The sequence below is a fragment of the Nelumbo nucifera genome, chromosome 5 (assembly GCF_055504915.1).
Source record: "Nelumbo nucifera cultivar China Antique chromosome 5, China Antique-T2T, whole genome shotgun sequence".
NCBI lineage: Eukaryota > Viridiplantae > Streptophyta > Magnoliopsida > Proteales > Nelumbonaceae > Nelumbo > Nelumbo nucifera.
The window spans coordinates 84,445,594-84,458,571 of record NC_142653.1 but is presented as its reverse complement, the minus strand read 5'-3'; the positions used below and the strand labels follow the sequence as shown (position 1 = coordinate 84,458,571).

The 12,978-nt window shown below is 37.4% G+C and overlaps 2 protein-coding genes across 2 annotated transcripts; one reads left to right on the top strand and one right to left on the bottom strand.

The window, feature by feature from the left end:
- The first annotated feature begins 329 nt into the window (after positions 1-329).
- On the top strand, positions 330-6,916 carry LOC104612956 (cytochrome P450 714A1-like). Its single transcript, XM_010280625.3, has 5 exons — positions 330-776; positions 3,494-3,720; positions 3,954-4,201; positions 5,694-6,081; positions 6,213-6,916. Exons 1-5 carry the CDS (start codon positions 470-472, stop codon positions 6,636-6,638), a joined length of 1,596 nt encoding a protein of 531 aa, XP_010278927.1. The 5' UTR covers positions 330-469; the 3' UTR covers positions 6,639-6,916.
- A 648-nt stretch (positions 6,917-7,564) lies between these two features.
- LOC104612958 (cytochrome P450 714C2-like) lies at positions 7,565-10,628 on the bottom strand. Its single transcript, XM_010280626.3, has 5 exons — positions 10,230-10,628; positions 9,368-9,594; positions 8,758-9,005; positions 8,309-8,672; positions 7,565-8,192 (listed from the first exon to the last, which is right to left on the bottom strand). The coding sequence occupies exons 1-5, from the start codon at positions 10,525-10,527 to the stop codon at positions 7,764-7,766; spliced, it is 1,566 nt and encodes a 521-aa protein (XP_010278928.1). The 5' UTR covers positions 10,528-10,628; the 3' UTR covers positions 7,565-7,763.
- Positions 10,629-12,978: the final 2,350 nt, after the last annotated feature.

Genomic DNA, 12,978 nt, shown 5'->3' with positions numbered 1-12,978 from the left:
AGCACGCGCCTTATCAAATCATCACTCATCTTCACATAAAATAAAATGAATGAATAAAGAAAAAAAGGTTGAGACCAATGCTTGTGAGTAGTGACCATTATCCGACCCACCACCACTACGTCTGGTATAAGCAAGGCATCTGAATTTAAATTTGCATTTGCATCGGTACCATCAATGGTGGGCATGCCTTACAAACCTGTCAGTTCTCCATTGGTTGTACATATACAAGCAACCTTGGGTCCTTATAGCTAGCTAGCTGCCAAACCGAGTCCAATCTTATTATTAGCTTCCACCCCTCAATATTATGACTACAATACAAATTAAAGGCTGCACCAGCACAAAGATAAATAAGCTATCATATATATGAAACACTCAGAGAGACGGAGAAGGAGAGAGAGATCTAGAGAGGTTTTCTGTTCTTTGGGTGGAGTGGGTGGGTGTTGAGCTAGGCCGGAGAAAAGAGAAAAACATGGAGGTGGTGTTTCTAACCGTGAATCATCTGTTTTGGTCCATGACGACAGTGGTGGTGGTGGTGGTGGTTGTTAGCTTGGTGATGTATGTGTATAGCATATTATGGTTAAAGCCTGAGAAGCTTCGGGAGAAACTAAGGATACAAGGCATAACAGGGCCTCCACCTTGTTTTCTGCGTGGGAATGTTCCTGAGATGAAGAGGATCCAAGCTGGTGTAGCGGCAGCCTCTCCCTCTGCTGCAAATTCTCCGCACGACTACGCCTCCATTCTCTTCCCATATTTAGAGCAGTGGCGAAAGCAATATGGTACATCTCTCTCTCTCTCTCTTTATATCTATATATCTATATATATATATATATAGTTTCTTAATTTATTGATTCATTGGCTTATTATTTATTTGAATTTGATGATATATTGATCATGTTGCACGCTATAAATTATAAAGTATAAACAAAACAAGCAAATGGTTGGCATTTCATTACTGTTCAAGTAGCTAGTAGAGAGTTGAAAAGATTCTGAATTTAAAAATGCTTCATTTAACTCAGCAAATGGAGAGCTATGATGAAGAATGGTGGGCACTGAGGTGATTATTTAATTTGTTTTTTGAGCTTGGACTCAAATCGATCCATTAAATTGGATCTCAAGAAATCGTATCTCCATTCATATTAGGATCAAATCCGGATCGGATCCAACCCAATCCAATATCATTAAGACCTGAGGCCGATGATATCATATCTTCATTAAAAGGCTTATTTGTTCAGCAAGTTTCATGAATAACTTTGTAGGTTTATCTTCTGAGCCATTTCTAATCAATAAAACATACTGTGCAAAATAGGATGGGACATAGGTTAGGATTCAATGAATCAATCCAAAATGGAAATGCCAGGGAAGATAGAGTGACGACTGACGAATAAGATAGGACGTATATACGGTATTGGTAATTTGGTATGGATGTCAGACCCGTTTGGTCGAAACTCAAAAAGGACAGAGGTTTCAATTGAGCAATAGTGGGCCCGGTTCATTGTCCATTTCTTAATTTTATTGGTGGGGATGGGTAAGTGAACAGATAGATGTATGTAGGTTTCCAAATCTAAATCTAAATCAGAACTTGGATTCTAACCGGTCCAATTCACTTGCTACTAAGGACCAATCTTGTCGTTATCTCAACTATTCATAATTCATTATCAATGCATCATCCAACCAAGTTCAGTTCACCATGGCTGTAGTCACGTGGCTATTTTTTATTTGCCCTCCAGCTAAGATGGGCCACTAGTACACCATGGTTGCAACCAAGCGAAAGCGAAATCTCCTGACCGGCTGACCGCCCACGAGGAGATGGTCCTCTGTCCTACAGCCCCACATTTAACAATCTTCCTTTCCTTTCACAAGGACAAGAGAATCTTAAGCTTCACATGTTATTGCGGGTTATTAGTTATGTGGCCCCGTTTTTGTCTTTTACACCCATCAATGTTATTCACAGGTGGTTTTAATTATTATTATTATTATTATTATTGATTTTCATTACTTGGGAATTGGGATAATTTTTTTATTAATATTTTTAGTAATTTTCAAGGTATGCATGCTTATATTTATATTAATTTTATTTTAATAATATTTTTACTAAAATAAGTCCTCCCAACATTGTTTCATTTATAGTGTTTAGTGGTGAGCAAATGGGTAGGCTTTACCCAAAATCGAATGAAATCAACCTTGAATCGGCCTTGAATCAACCTTATCCAATATGTTATAAAGTAGGGTCTGGTTCCAAATTCTTGGAACTAACCCCTACTTAGGTCAATTCTAGGGTCTAGGGGTTTATGTTATCGGAACTGACCTAATGAACTAGTCTTCGTTGGCCTTGATGGAACTAGCTTTGGAACCAAACTTGTCTTTAAATAAATCCCAAAATATTTTTAAGATGTGAAAATTTGAACCCAAGCACTTATGGTTACAAATGCCATATTCTCACTTTACCATTGAGTTAGTTAAGTGATTTGATTATTTGTTTTTATTTTAATATTTGAATATGTATAATAAATAATATAGAAGGTAATATTTACAAAATTTAAATTATAATGACACATTTTGAATCATATATTAATATATTTTGATAATCTACGTATTAAATTACTTGATTTAATCAATAAAGATAATACAGTTTTAAACTATACATTCAAGTTGTGCGGTGGGGGGAATTGTGCTGTGGGTGGGGTGGGGTAGGGGTGGGGAGATGTGAAGTCGAACAGGTCAAGTTGCGGAAGGAAGATTAATAAAAGTCTATATACTATTTACAGTATAAAATGAATGGACTTGTCAATATTGACATGGGAATCTGTAGTGGTTATGCATTAATAATAGCTCATGGACAAGTATGATGATAGTGATTAGACCTGTTCATGGGCCGGGCCGGGCCGGGTTCAGGTCGGGCTTTGATTCTTTATTGACAAAAAATGTTAGGCTCGAGCCCGAGTCCGGCCCGACCAACAGGCCTACAATTTGGGCCCGAGCCCGGCCTTGATAAAAAGCCCGAAGCCCGACCTAATAAAAGAAATTCAAAATTTTCTCTATTCAAATAGACATTATCTATTATAATTCAGATGTTTTTTTCCCCTATTTAAATGAATAATGGGCCTACAAGTGAATCAACAACCTTCTCAAATCAAAAAATTTATTCAAATGGACATCACATAGGGTATTTACTTAGGTTTAACTATAGGTCGGGCCGGGTTTACTTAGATTTAACTATAGGTCAGGCCGGGCTATTTTGGCAAAGCCCGAATTCGGCTCGAATTTTATGCAGGCTGGGCTTTTTGGCCTGAGGTTAAACCCGTGGGCTGAAAAGCCTATTCAAACCCGTCCAGGAATCGGGCCGGCCCATCGGGCCACCCGGCCCATGAACAGGTCTAATAGTGATACAAGCAATACATCAGTGCGAGCTCTCTATGAAGCAAAAGTGTTCATTAATTGCTTCAGTTGGCCCATTCCTCTTTTTTATTCAATGTAAAAATGGTTTTTTTCGCAGGTCAAATATACATGTATTCAACTGGGACACGTCAACACCTATTGGTGAACCATCCCGATCTAGTAAAAGAAATGAGCTTGTCGGTATCCTGGGATTTGGGCAAGCCTTTATACATGGGCAAGACACTTGGGCCTATGCTAGGCAATGGCATTCTAAGGTCCAACGGCAACATTTGGGCCCACCAAAGGAGAATTATTGCACCAGAATTCTTCATGGACAAAGTCAAGGTAAATCAAGTTTTAATTTCTCAATACAATTTAAAATATTACAACCGTTTAGTTGGAAGTTGGAACTTGGAAACTTTTGGGTGATGACTGTGTCGAGTGTCGACTGAGGGTTACTGAGCAACATCGTTGGTCTCACTTCTCAAGTCCGGTCGACGGTCGACGGGATAACGACGAGATGAAAACAATTAATTATTGACTTCACAAGTGACCAAGTGCTTTAATTAATTTTGTAGGGAATGATGGATGTAATGGTGGATTCTGCTTTATCAATGCTGAAAAAATGGGAGGATCGAGTGGAAATGGAGGGAGGGATGGCAGATGTAAAGGTTGACCAAGATTTGAGAAACTTCTCGGCAGATGTGATCTCAAGAACTTGTTTCGGGAGCTCCTATTTGAAAGGCAAAGAGATTTTCTCTAAGCTCAGGGCTCTACAAGTCACCCTGTCTAAGCAAGGTTTCCTTTTCTGGGGCCCTGCCTATAGGTATGTATGTATTCACCAGCTTCACCCATTCATTCAATGATGTTGCCAGAGCCAAACAAACATGATGAGCAGTCTTTGTCTACCTTCAATTCTTGGGGAGAAACAAAATTTACATCATTCAAAAGCCTAACTAAAGACAAAATTCTACCTATCCAGTTAAAAAAAACAGGAAATAATTGAGCTTTTCTCCCTTGAGGGCATCAATCATATTTTCAGAATCAAACAAGATCAGTAAAGATGTCCATCCTTGAGGACAATTATTAATTAGGACTGAAATGCACGCTTCCCATTATTTTCATGCATACTAAAAGCTAGCAGGAGTACTAGTAATGTCTATAAAAAATCGTACTAGTAATGTCATGTACTAGAAATATGGGCCTAGACTGGTCTGTGCTGTAGTACGGGGTTAGCCATAGGGGTGTCAGAAAAACTAAGAAATCAAATGCGGTTAACTAAGCCGATTGATTTGGGATTTTTGAAAAACTTAAGGATAGGTTCGGTTTTTGGTTAATCCAACCAATTTCTCTATATATTTTTAATATATGTCATATTTTCTATATATGTTATATATAAATATATACTTATATTACATTTATAATGATCTATTTTTAAATATATTATAAATATAAAAAATCAAATAATCGAACCGGTCAAAAACCAAAACCGATTAACCAGTGGTACTAGTTTGGTTTCTGTTTAGAGAATTGGAAAAACCGGTACCACTGGTTTGGTTTATAAAAAAGTGTCATGGTTCGGTTAACCGAACCGTGGACATCCCTAGTTAGCCAGGTTCTATCTCAATTATTAACTATTTATAATTTAGGCGGAGTGTAGGAGTTATTATTTATTTTTTTGAAAAAATACAAGTGTTTATTGAACAAAATGTTAAAAATAAGTGAATGAAAAAGTATTTATTTCAAATAAGGGTAGTATAAGTATTTTTAAAATGATGTGGTGGGCCAAAAAATGAAATAAGTACTTCAAAATAAGCCCAAAAAATGAAATTAGTACTTATTTTGAAATAATTACTTCAAAATTTGGGGTTTATTTTTCAAACACAAATAAGTACCCATTGGATCCTAAGGCTGCATTTGGAAGCGATATAAATCAATGACCGATGTAAATTTTACATTGGTATGATTTTGTAGGAATTTGTAAAGAGCGTATAATTATGATCGATGTAAAACTTCACTACAATTCAATTTTACACACATTTGGATGGAGTGGAATTTTACATTGATAATTGATATAAAACCTTATCAAGCATAAAGTTTTACATGGATAATCAATGTAAAAACTACATCCACTTTATTGATGTAAAACTTTACAGTCTTCCACCCATTGTGTTTTTAAAAAAGCAACAATCAGTCGATTGTTCAATGTAAAACGTTACCAGTATATTTTTACACCAACAATCAGTCTTTTGAGCACTGGCTTAATTTGAAGTCTCTGTATGTATGTATATATATGATGAATGTTACGTGCTGTGCAGAAATCTTCCAACAAAGAGAAACAGAGAGATAAGGAGATTGGAAAGACAGATCGAATCATTGATACTGAAGGTAATAAAGGAACGAAAGGAAGAAGCATCCTTATTGGGTTCATCAGCAAAGAAAGATCTATTAGAAATGATTCTGGAAGGTGCCATTAATGGCGATGGTCATCATGATACTACTTCAATTCCATGTAATCGTTTCATAGTAGATAACTGCAAGAACATCTACTTTGCTGGTCATGAGAGCACTGCAGTTGCCGCTGCATGGTGCCTGATGTTGTTGGCATTATATCCTCAGTGGCAAGACCGCGTGCGTGCAGAAGTTGTACAAATTTGCGGGGATCATCGTCCCCTCGATGCTGATGCACTGCAAAAGATGAAGACGGTACGTAATCAATCGGTGCTGTGCATTACATAACTCCATTCCATATCGTCGTCGTCTCTGGTTGTTACAATTAAATTAATTCTTCTTCTTGTTCTTCTTCTTTATTGTGAAATATATAATTAATGATGCAGATGAAGATGGTGATTCAGGAGACATTACGTCTCTACTCTCCAGCGCCATTCCTAGCGAGGGAGGTATTCCAAGACACGAAGATAGGGCATATCGTCGTCCCCAAAGGCGTACACTTGTGGACTCTAATCCCAACATTGCACAGGGACCCAGATATCTGGGGAGAGGATGCCCATGAGTTTAAGCCAGACAGGTTCAGCAACGGCATCTCCGAGGCTTGCAAGCTTCCGCAAGCGTATGTACCATTTGGAGTTGGTGCAAGAATGTGTTTGGGCCGCAACTTTGCCATGGTTGAGTTGATGGTAGTCCTCTCTCTCATCATCTCCAACTTTTCTTTCTCCCTCTCTCCTACATATCGCCATTCCCCTTCTTATAGAATGATTTTAGAGCCCGAATATGGTGTGCACCTTCTCATACGCAAAATATGAGACTCCTCACTCGCTACTACTCACTAGATATGCATTTTACTTTGCCTCCCTCCCTCCATCACTCAGTTGTTGGACTTGGGCTTTTGGATACACACACAGGACACAGCTGGTCAGGCCCAGCCTATCATTTTCACTTTTCAGTAAGTTATTAAATTGTTTTTCCTAGTAAATACTTGTTCTTTTATTTCCCGGGTAAATGCATTTATCCATATTCTTTTATTTCTCAGGTAAATACATTTTTGCTATAAAATTCATTATTAAAATGGTCATTTTTGTCCCGTTCAAGTGTTGATAACTTTCCCCCTATGTGCAAAAGTTATTTATCAATCTAGGAGATGAGTATCACTTTCCTAGGTAAGTACTTCCCAGGAAAATAAACTTTCCTTGACCCCCACATAAAACTAAAAAAAAGAACATTAAATTCTTGGTCAGTGGAAACCAAAATCCCATTAACCAACTTTTCCACCTCTCAAAATCCAAAAAAAGAATTCCCCCTTAAGGTTCCGTTTGCGTTCCAGTAAGTTATTTACCCGAATAAATGCAATTACTTGAGTAAGTTTTTTCTAGGAAATACTTCCCCGGGTAAGTGCATTTACCCATGTTCTTTTATTTTCGAAATAAATAAGATAATAACTATTTTAGTCATAAAAATCCATTATTAATAAGGGCATTTTTGTCCAATTCAAATATTAACAACTTTCTTCCTATGTGGAAAAGTTATTTAACCACCTACAAGATACGTATCACTTACATGTATAAATGATACCCAAGAAAATAAACTTTCCCAGATCCCCACATTAATCTAAAAAATGAACATAGGATTCTTGGTTCATTTCCCCCTCTCAAAATCTAAAAAAAGAATGCCCCCTAACAGCTACCTAATTATACTAGAACTGATTATCCATCCTTAAAGTGAATCCGACAAGTTAAAACAAAAAAAGTATCTGGACCACCATATTTTTACTAAACAAGATCAGTACATGACAAAAGATAGACATATATCATGAACACTAGAAATACAGGGGAAAAAACAAAGAAAGAAAACGAGAAAATTTATACAAGCAAAAGCCACTGCTTTATGTTATTTATGTCCGCCAATGTGTATGTGAATTAATGCATCGATCATCACTGTAGTCTTGTGATTAGAAGATCGATTCCATGCTCAGGTTCAATAACCAACCTAAGCGCAGGGGAGTGACGATAGTTGGGAGATAGGGAGAAAGAGAAATTGGTTAAAATGAGAGACAGAAGAATCTTCAATTCTTGCATGGCCAAGTTCTGTCCCAGACAAATGCGAGGTCCTACCCCAAAAGGCATGTAGAGGTATGGGAGCTTGCAGGCACCAGCGATACCATTGGCAAACCTATCCGGATTAAACTTGTAAGAATCAGGTCCCCAATATTCTGGGTCAAGGTGTAACCATGTCACCGAGGTCCACACGTTAACGCTTTCTGGAACATGAATGTCTCCAAATTTCATGTCTTTCAGAGCTTCTCTTGAGATTATTGCAACCGGAGGGTAAAGACGCAACGACTCGTGAATCACCATCGTCAACTGCATTTGCCATGCCATAACAATAACTGAGCAATAACAACTACTAATCGATCGATGATAATATATTTATACAGAATGAAGGAAGAGCTAAGGTATACAAAAATAAGGAGAAGTACCAATTTCATCCTGCGAAGCATATCTGCATCTGGAAGTAGTTTTCCTGATCCACAAACTTGCAATACCTCTTGGCGAACACGAGCTTGCCACTCAGGATGCGAAGCCAGAAGCATCAAGGTCCACAGAGAAGAAACAGCAGTGGTCTCATATCCTGCCAGGTAGATGTTCTTGCAATTGTCAACTATGAATCGATCGGTTGCCTCCGGACTCAGGTCACCCTCTTTCGCTCCTTCCAGAATCGTTTGCAACAGGTCTTTCTCCGGTTGTTTACTTGCTTCGCGTTCTTTCACTACTTTCAGTATCAGCCGGCGTATCTCTTTCTCTAATCGCCATATTTCTCTGTTGCTCTTTGTGGGAACATATCTGTCCGCCCACCACATTATCAACATATGTGTTTGATCGAGTGTGTGTGAGAGAGAGAGAGAGGGAGGGAGAGATTGATACATACCTCATTCCAGGGATCCCAGTGGTCAAACTTTTTTTGGACATGGCGTCTTGAAGAAGCCTCAGCTTTAAGAATATGTCCCTGGCTTTGGAGTAACTGCTACCGAAACATGCTCTTGAAATTACATCTCCAGAAAAACTTCTCAAATCCTCATCAATCTTGATCTCTCCAACTCCCCCACCGTTTTCGATCTTACTCTTCCATAGATTCATGAGCGAAATTGTAGACTCTGTTATCAAGTCTATCATGCCCTACAATGGTTTATTTATTCATTTGAGCTATCACCATTAATTAATATTAACGCTAGTAGAATCTCATCTTATAAATCAAAGTACGTATTAATTAAATAAACTATGGTTTTTAAAACCGACCAGGAGACCGAACTGGTCAGGGGTCCAGTTACCGGGTTAAACGGTCCGAATGTTTGAATCAAACGGTCAGTCCATTCTAATAAAAAAAATAAAAAACAGTCAAAATCATTAAACGGTTCAACCATCCAAATTAATGATTTGCTGATCAAATCAACAGTAGTTTTTTACAAAAAAAAAATCCGATTTTGACCTTAAAATAAACAGTAACAGGAATATATATATATATATATATATGTATATACCTTAACCTTGTCCATATACAATTGAGGAGCAATGATTTTTCTTTGGTGGGCCCAAGCGATCCCATTTGAGGTGAGAATGCCCTGGCCAAGCAAAGGCCCACGGTCCTTGTGTTGATACGAGGGCTTCCCAAAGTTTAGGGACGTGCACACGCTTATTTCCTTCACTATATCGGGCTGGGTCACGTGTAACAGTTGTGCGTTGCCCACAGCAAACATGAATATGTGACCTGTGAATTTATACACTAAAGTTAAAACAATTTATAGCTGAATTAATCCAATTCCAACGTTACCAATATTTTACCAGGAAAAAAACAAAAAACCTTCACCTTCTAGTATTTCCTATAATGAGAAAACGCCATATTTTAACATTACTTCAAATTATAATTTTTCAATTTTCAAGAGCACTATTTTTTATGAAAAAATGATTTTAAACAAACAGACATTTCCTAAAATGCCTTTTTTCCGATATAACACTGATATATCATCATTTTCTGGAGTAACAGCATCTATTCCAAACAGACGCCCAGTTATCAAGAGAGTGATCACGCCAGTCAGTGTTAGTTCTGTAATCTTGGATGTAAGCGATAACGACATCTCCTCCTACAGTCGAGTCCTCCCTCCTGTAGGAGAGATGACTGAGTGAAAGCTGAAACTGGCCGGTAGCTGCCACTTCCGGCCGGCCTCTCCAGTTTCCGACCAAATTAAAGCAGAGATGAGTAATTAAGAAATTAAAGAGAACCATGGTTGTGATGTGATCGATCAGTTAAAAAAACATTTGCGCGGTCGATTGTTGCAATTAATTAACCGGACCACGCCTAGCCATCTCTTAAAATTAAAGAGGGTGATAGTATGTTACTCATACCATATTGGCTTCGCCACTGCTCGAAAAATGGGAATAGCCTGGATGACAGATTGTGCGTCATATTCGATGCATCTTCTTCCCTCAAAGACTTGGCCACCGCCGACTGAGCCCTCTTCATGTCCAGAATATTCCCCAATACGAGTGTCCGAGGAGGACCTCTGATACCTTGCTTTCCAAGCTCTGAGCGGAGCCTCTCAGGCTTCACCCACAGAACGTTATACAGATGAATACACAAGTTAATAAACCCAACTACAACTATGGCAAATGACATCTTCAGAACAATCGAGAGTTCCACCATAGCTGATGGCTGGGGCCTGGGTGTGGTGACGGTGGGAGCTTCTTTCTCTCTCTCTCTCTCTCTCGATTATTGGGTTTGTTTTCACTTGTATATCTCTTCACGCCTCTGATCAGCTTATTTATACCAGAGTGGTAAAATTTTGTGATAAGGAAATGAGTACATAAATAAATGCATGCTTTACAAGATGACTAATTCAGGTTCTTATCTTTTAATAAATTTATAATCATAATAATTAGGGTAAAATATAAAAACTTTCCCTGATGTTTATGATAATCATAAAAACTCTCCTATAATTTTATTTTAGCAAAAACCTCCTCTAAATTTTAAAGATCTTGACAGAAACCTCCCTTCAATAAAATTATGAAATTGCCCCTAATTAATTATTAGGGAGAATAAAATATTTCAAAATGTTGGAATTACCCCTGTTTCCCCTTCCTCTCACAATAGAAGGGAACGACGTGAAATCCTTCCTCCGATCTCTCCTCATTGATTTTTATCATTGATTTCTTCTTCTTCTTCTCTCTCTTCCATCCCCACTGTCCCAACTCTCTTCCAAGTACACCGATTGCTCCGACTCAATCAACTTGATGGAAGAGAGTGGAAGTAGGGAAACAATGTGGGGAAATTGGGAGAAGAATTTCACGTCGTTCCCTTCTATTGTAAGAGGAAGGGAAAGCAGGGACAGTTTTAACATTTTGAAATATTTTATTGACTCCTCGACAATTAATTAGGGACAATTACGTAATTTTATCGATTTTCTATCTGATTCACTGACGGAAGGGTGGTTTTAATTTGTGAAGTCTTTAAAAGTTCAAAGGGGTTTTGGGTAAAGTAAAAGTACAGGATGATTGTCAGAAGAATATTTGACCCCAACAATTAATAATTAATAGTAAAATTTAATACGCAATTTCCGTTTATTTATGGGAAGGAAGACTGGAAGAGTGTGTGGCTGTCTGTGGTAACACTTGCTTTAGCATTATTTATTCACGCTTTGGTTGGTCTAGCAGACAGTCTGAATTAATTGCCTTCGAAACTAACAAAGTGCCAATTTGGGAGTGGAGGTGGGCTCCACACATAATGCCCAGAAAGTTATATTTGTTGAAAATCTGAAAATTCCATATCTATTCGGAATGGCAATTGAACGACCATAACAACTCTGAACGACCATAACTAATCTGAAAATTCCATACAGTTCAACGGTTCAACCTAAAAAAAAAACAGGAAATTTTCTTAATTTTGTCTTCGCCTCACAGCACAGGCATGTATAAAATTCAAAATTAGAAAATAACTGGCTTTAGTTGTTGTTTTTTTTAATTACACGAATTACTTTGACAACTTATAATGAGAAAATTGGGCTTAAAATATAATAGAAATTAAGAGAGTTTTAATTAAGAATGTCGTAAGGAATACGAGTCGCACAAAACCCAAAAAAAAGGTCAAGATTGGTAGGTCAGTCAGTCCATACCAGTCTAACCGTTAGAGTTGTTAGACTGATCCAATTTTTGAAAATCCAATCCCCAAGCCAAGAGATTAAATTGAATGAAATTGTACTCCCCTTCTCTTTCTGTAAGCCGTTTAATTTATAACTACTTGGATGAATGGAAGACTGACCGTCAATATTTGGCCAACAGCGTATGTTTTGGTTAACAGCTGTTGAATTCATCATATTTACATTATTTTGGTTAATAATCCAACCCCCAAGCCAAACGGTGGAGTCAAGAATTTTTTTTCTTGGGTAAAGGTGTAAAATGGGTCATGCTGTGTCGTCGTGTTGGCATGTAGGCTGCCATGAATCATGTCGTCATTCCTAGTGAAATTTGTGAGGGTCAGCCCGGCATGGCCCAAGCTTAGGTGGGTCCGTGCCGTGCCATACCAACGTGTGGGCCTGGGCTGGGCCGAGTTGTAGGCTATGCCGTGGGCTTGGGTCATGTCGGGCTGGGCCATAGGGCAGGCCTTGAGCCTGGGCCGAACCGAGCTGCATTATTCTTTTTGTTTTTTTTTAATTTTGATTTCTTTTTTAAGTAAAATTGTAAAACTAAAATATTTAACTTTCCTATGAACTTTGGGAATTGTGAATTATTTAAAATATTAGGAAATGAGAAATCTAAGTTATTTAACACATAAATGAAGAAAAAATACTTAACCAAATTGAAATAAGAATGATGGAATAACAAATTGGAAGAAAAATAGGAATTTTATTTCATTTAAATTTGAATGGTACAAATTAATGAATTACAAATACAATGATTGGATCATTGCATACTTGGATGAATAAAATACAAAAATGGAATAAATTAATAAAATATAAAAAATACAATATGATTACACATTGAAAATACAAAATTACATTGTTAAAAAATTAAAAAAATATATATCAAATAAATTAAATAAAATTTAAAAAATTACAATAATTTGAAAAAATGAAAAATTCTATACAAGTAGTCAAAATTC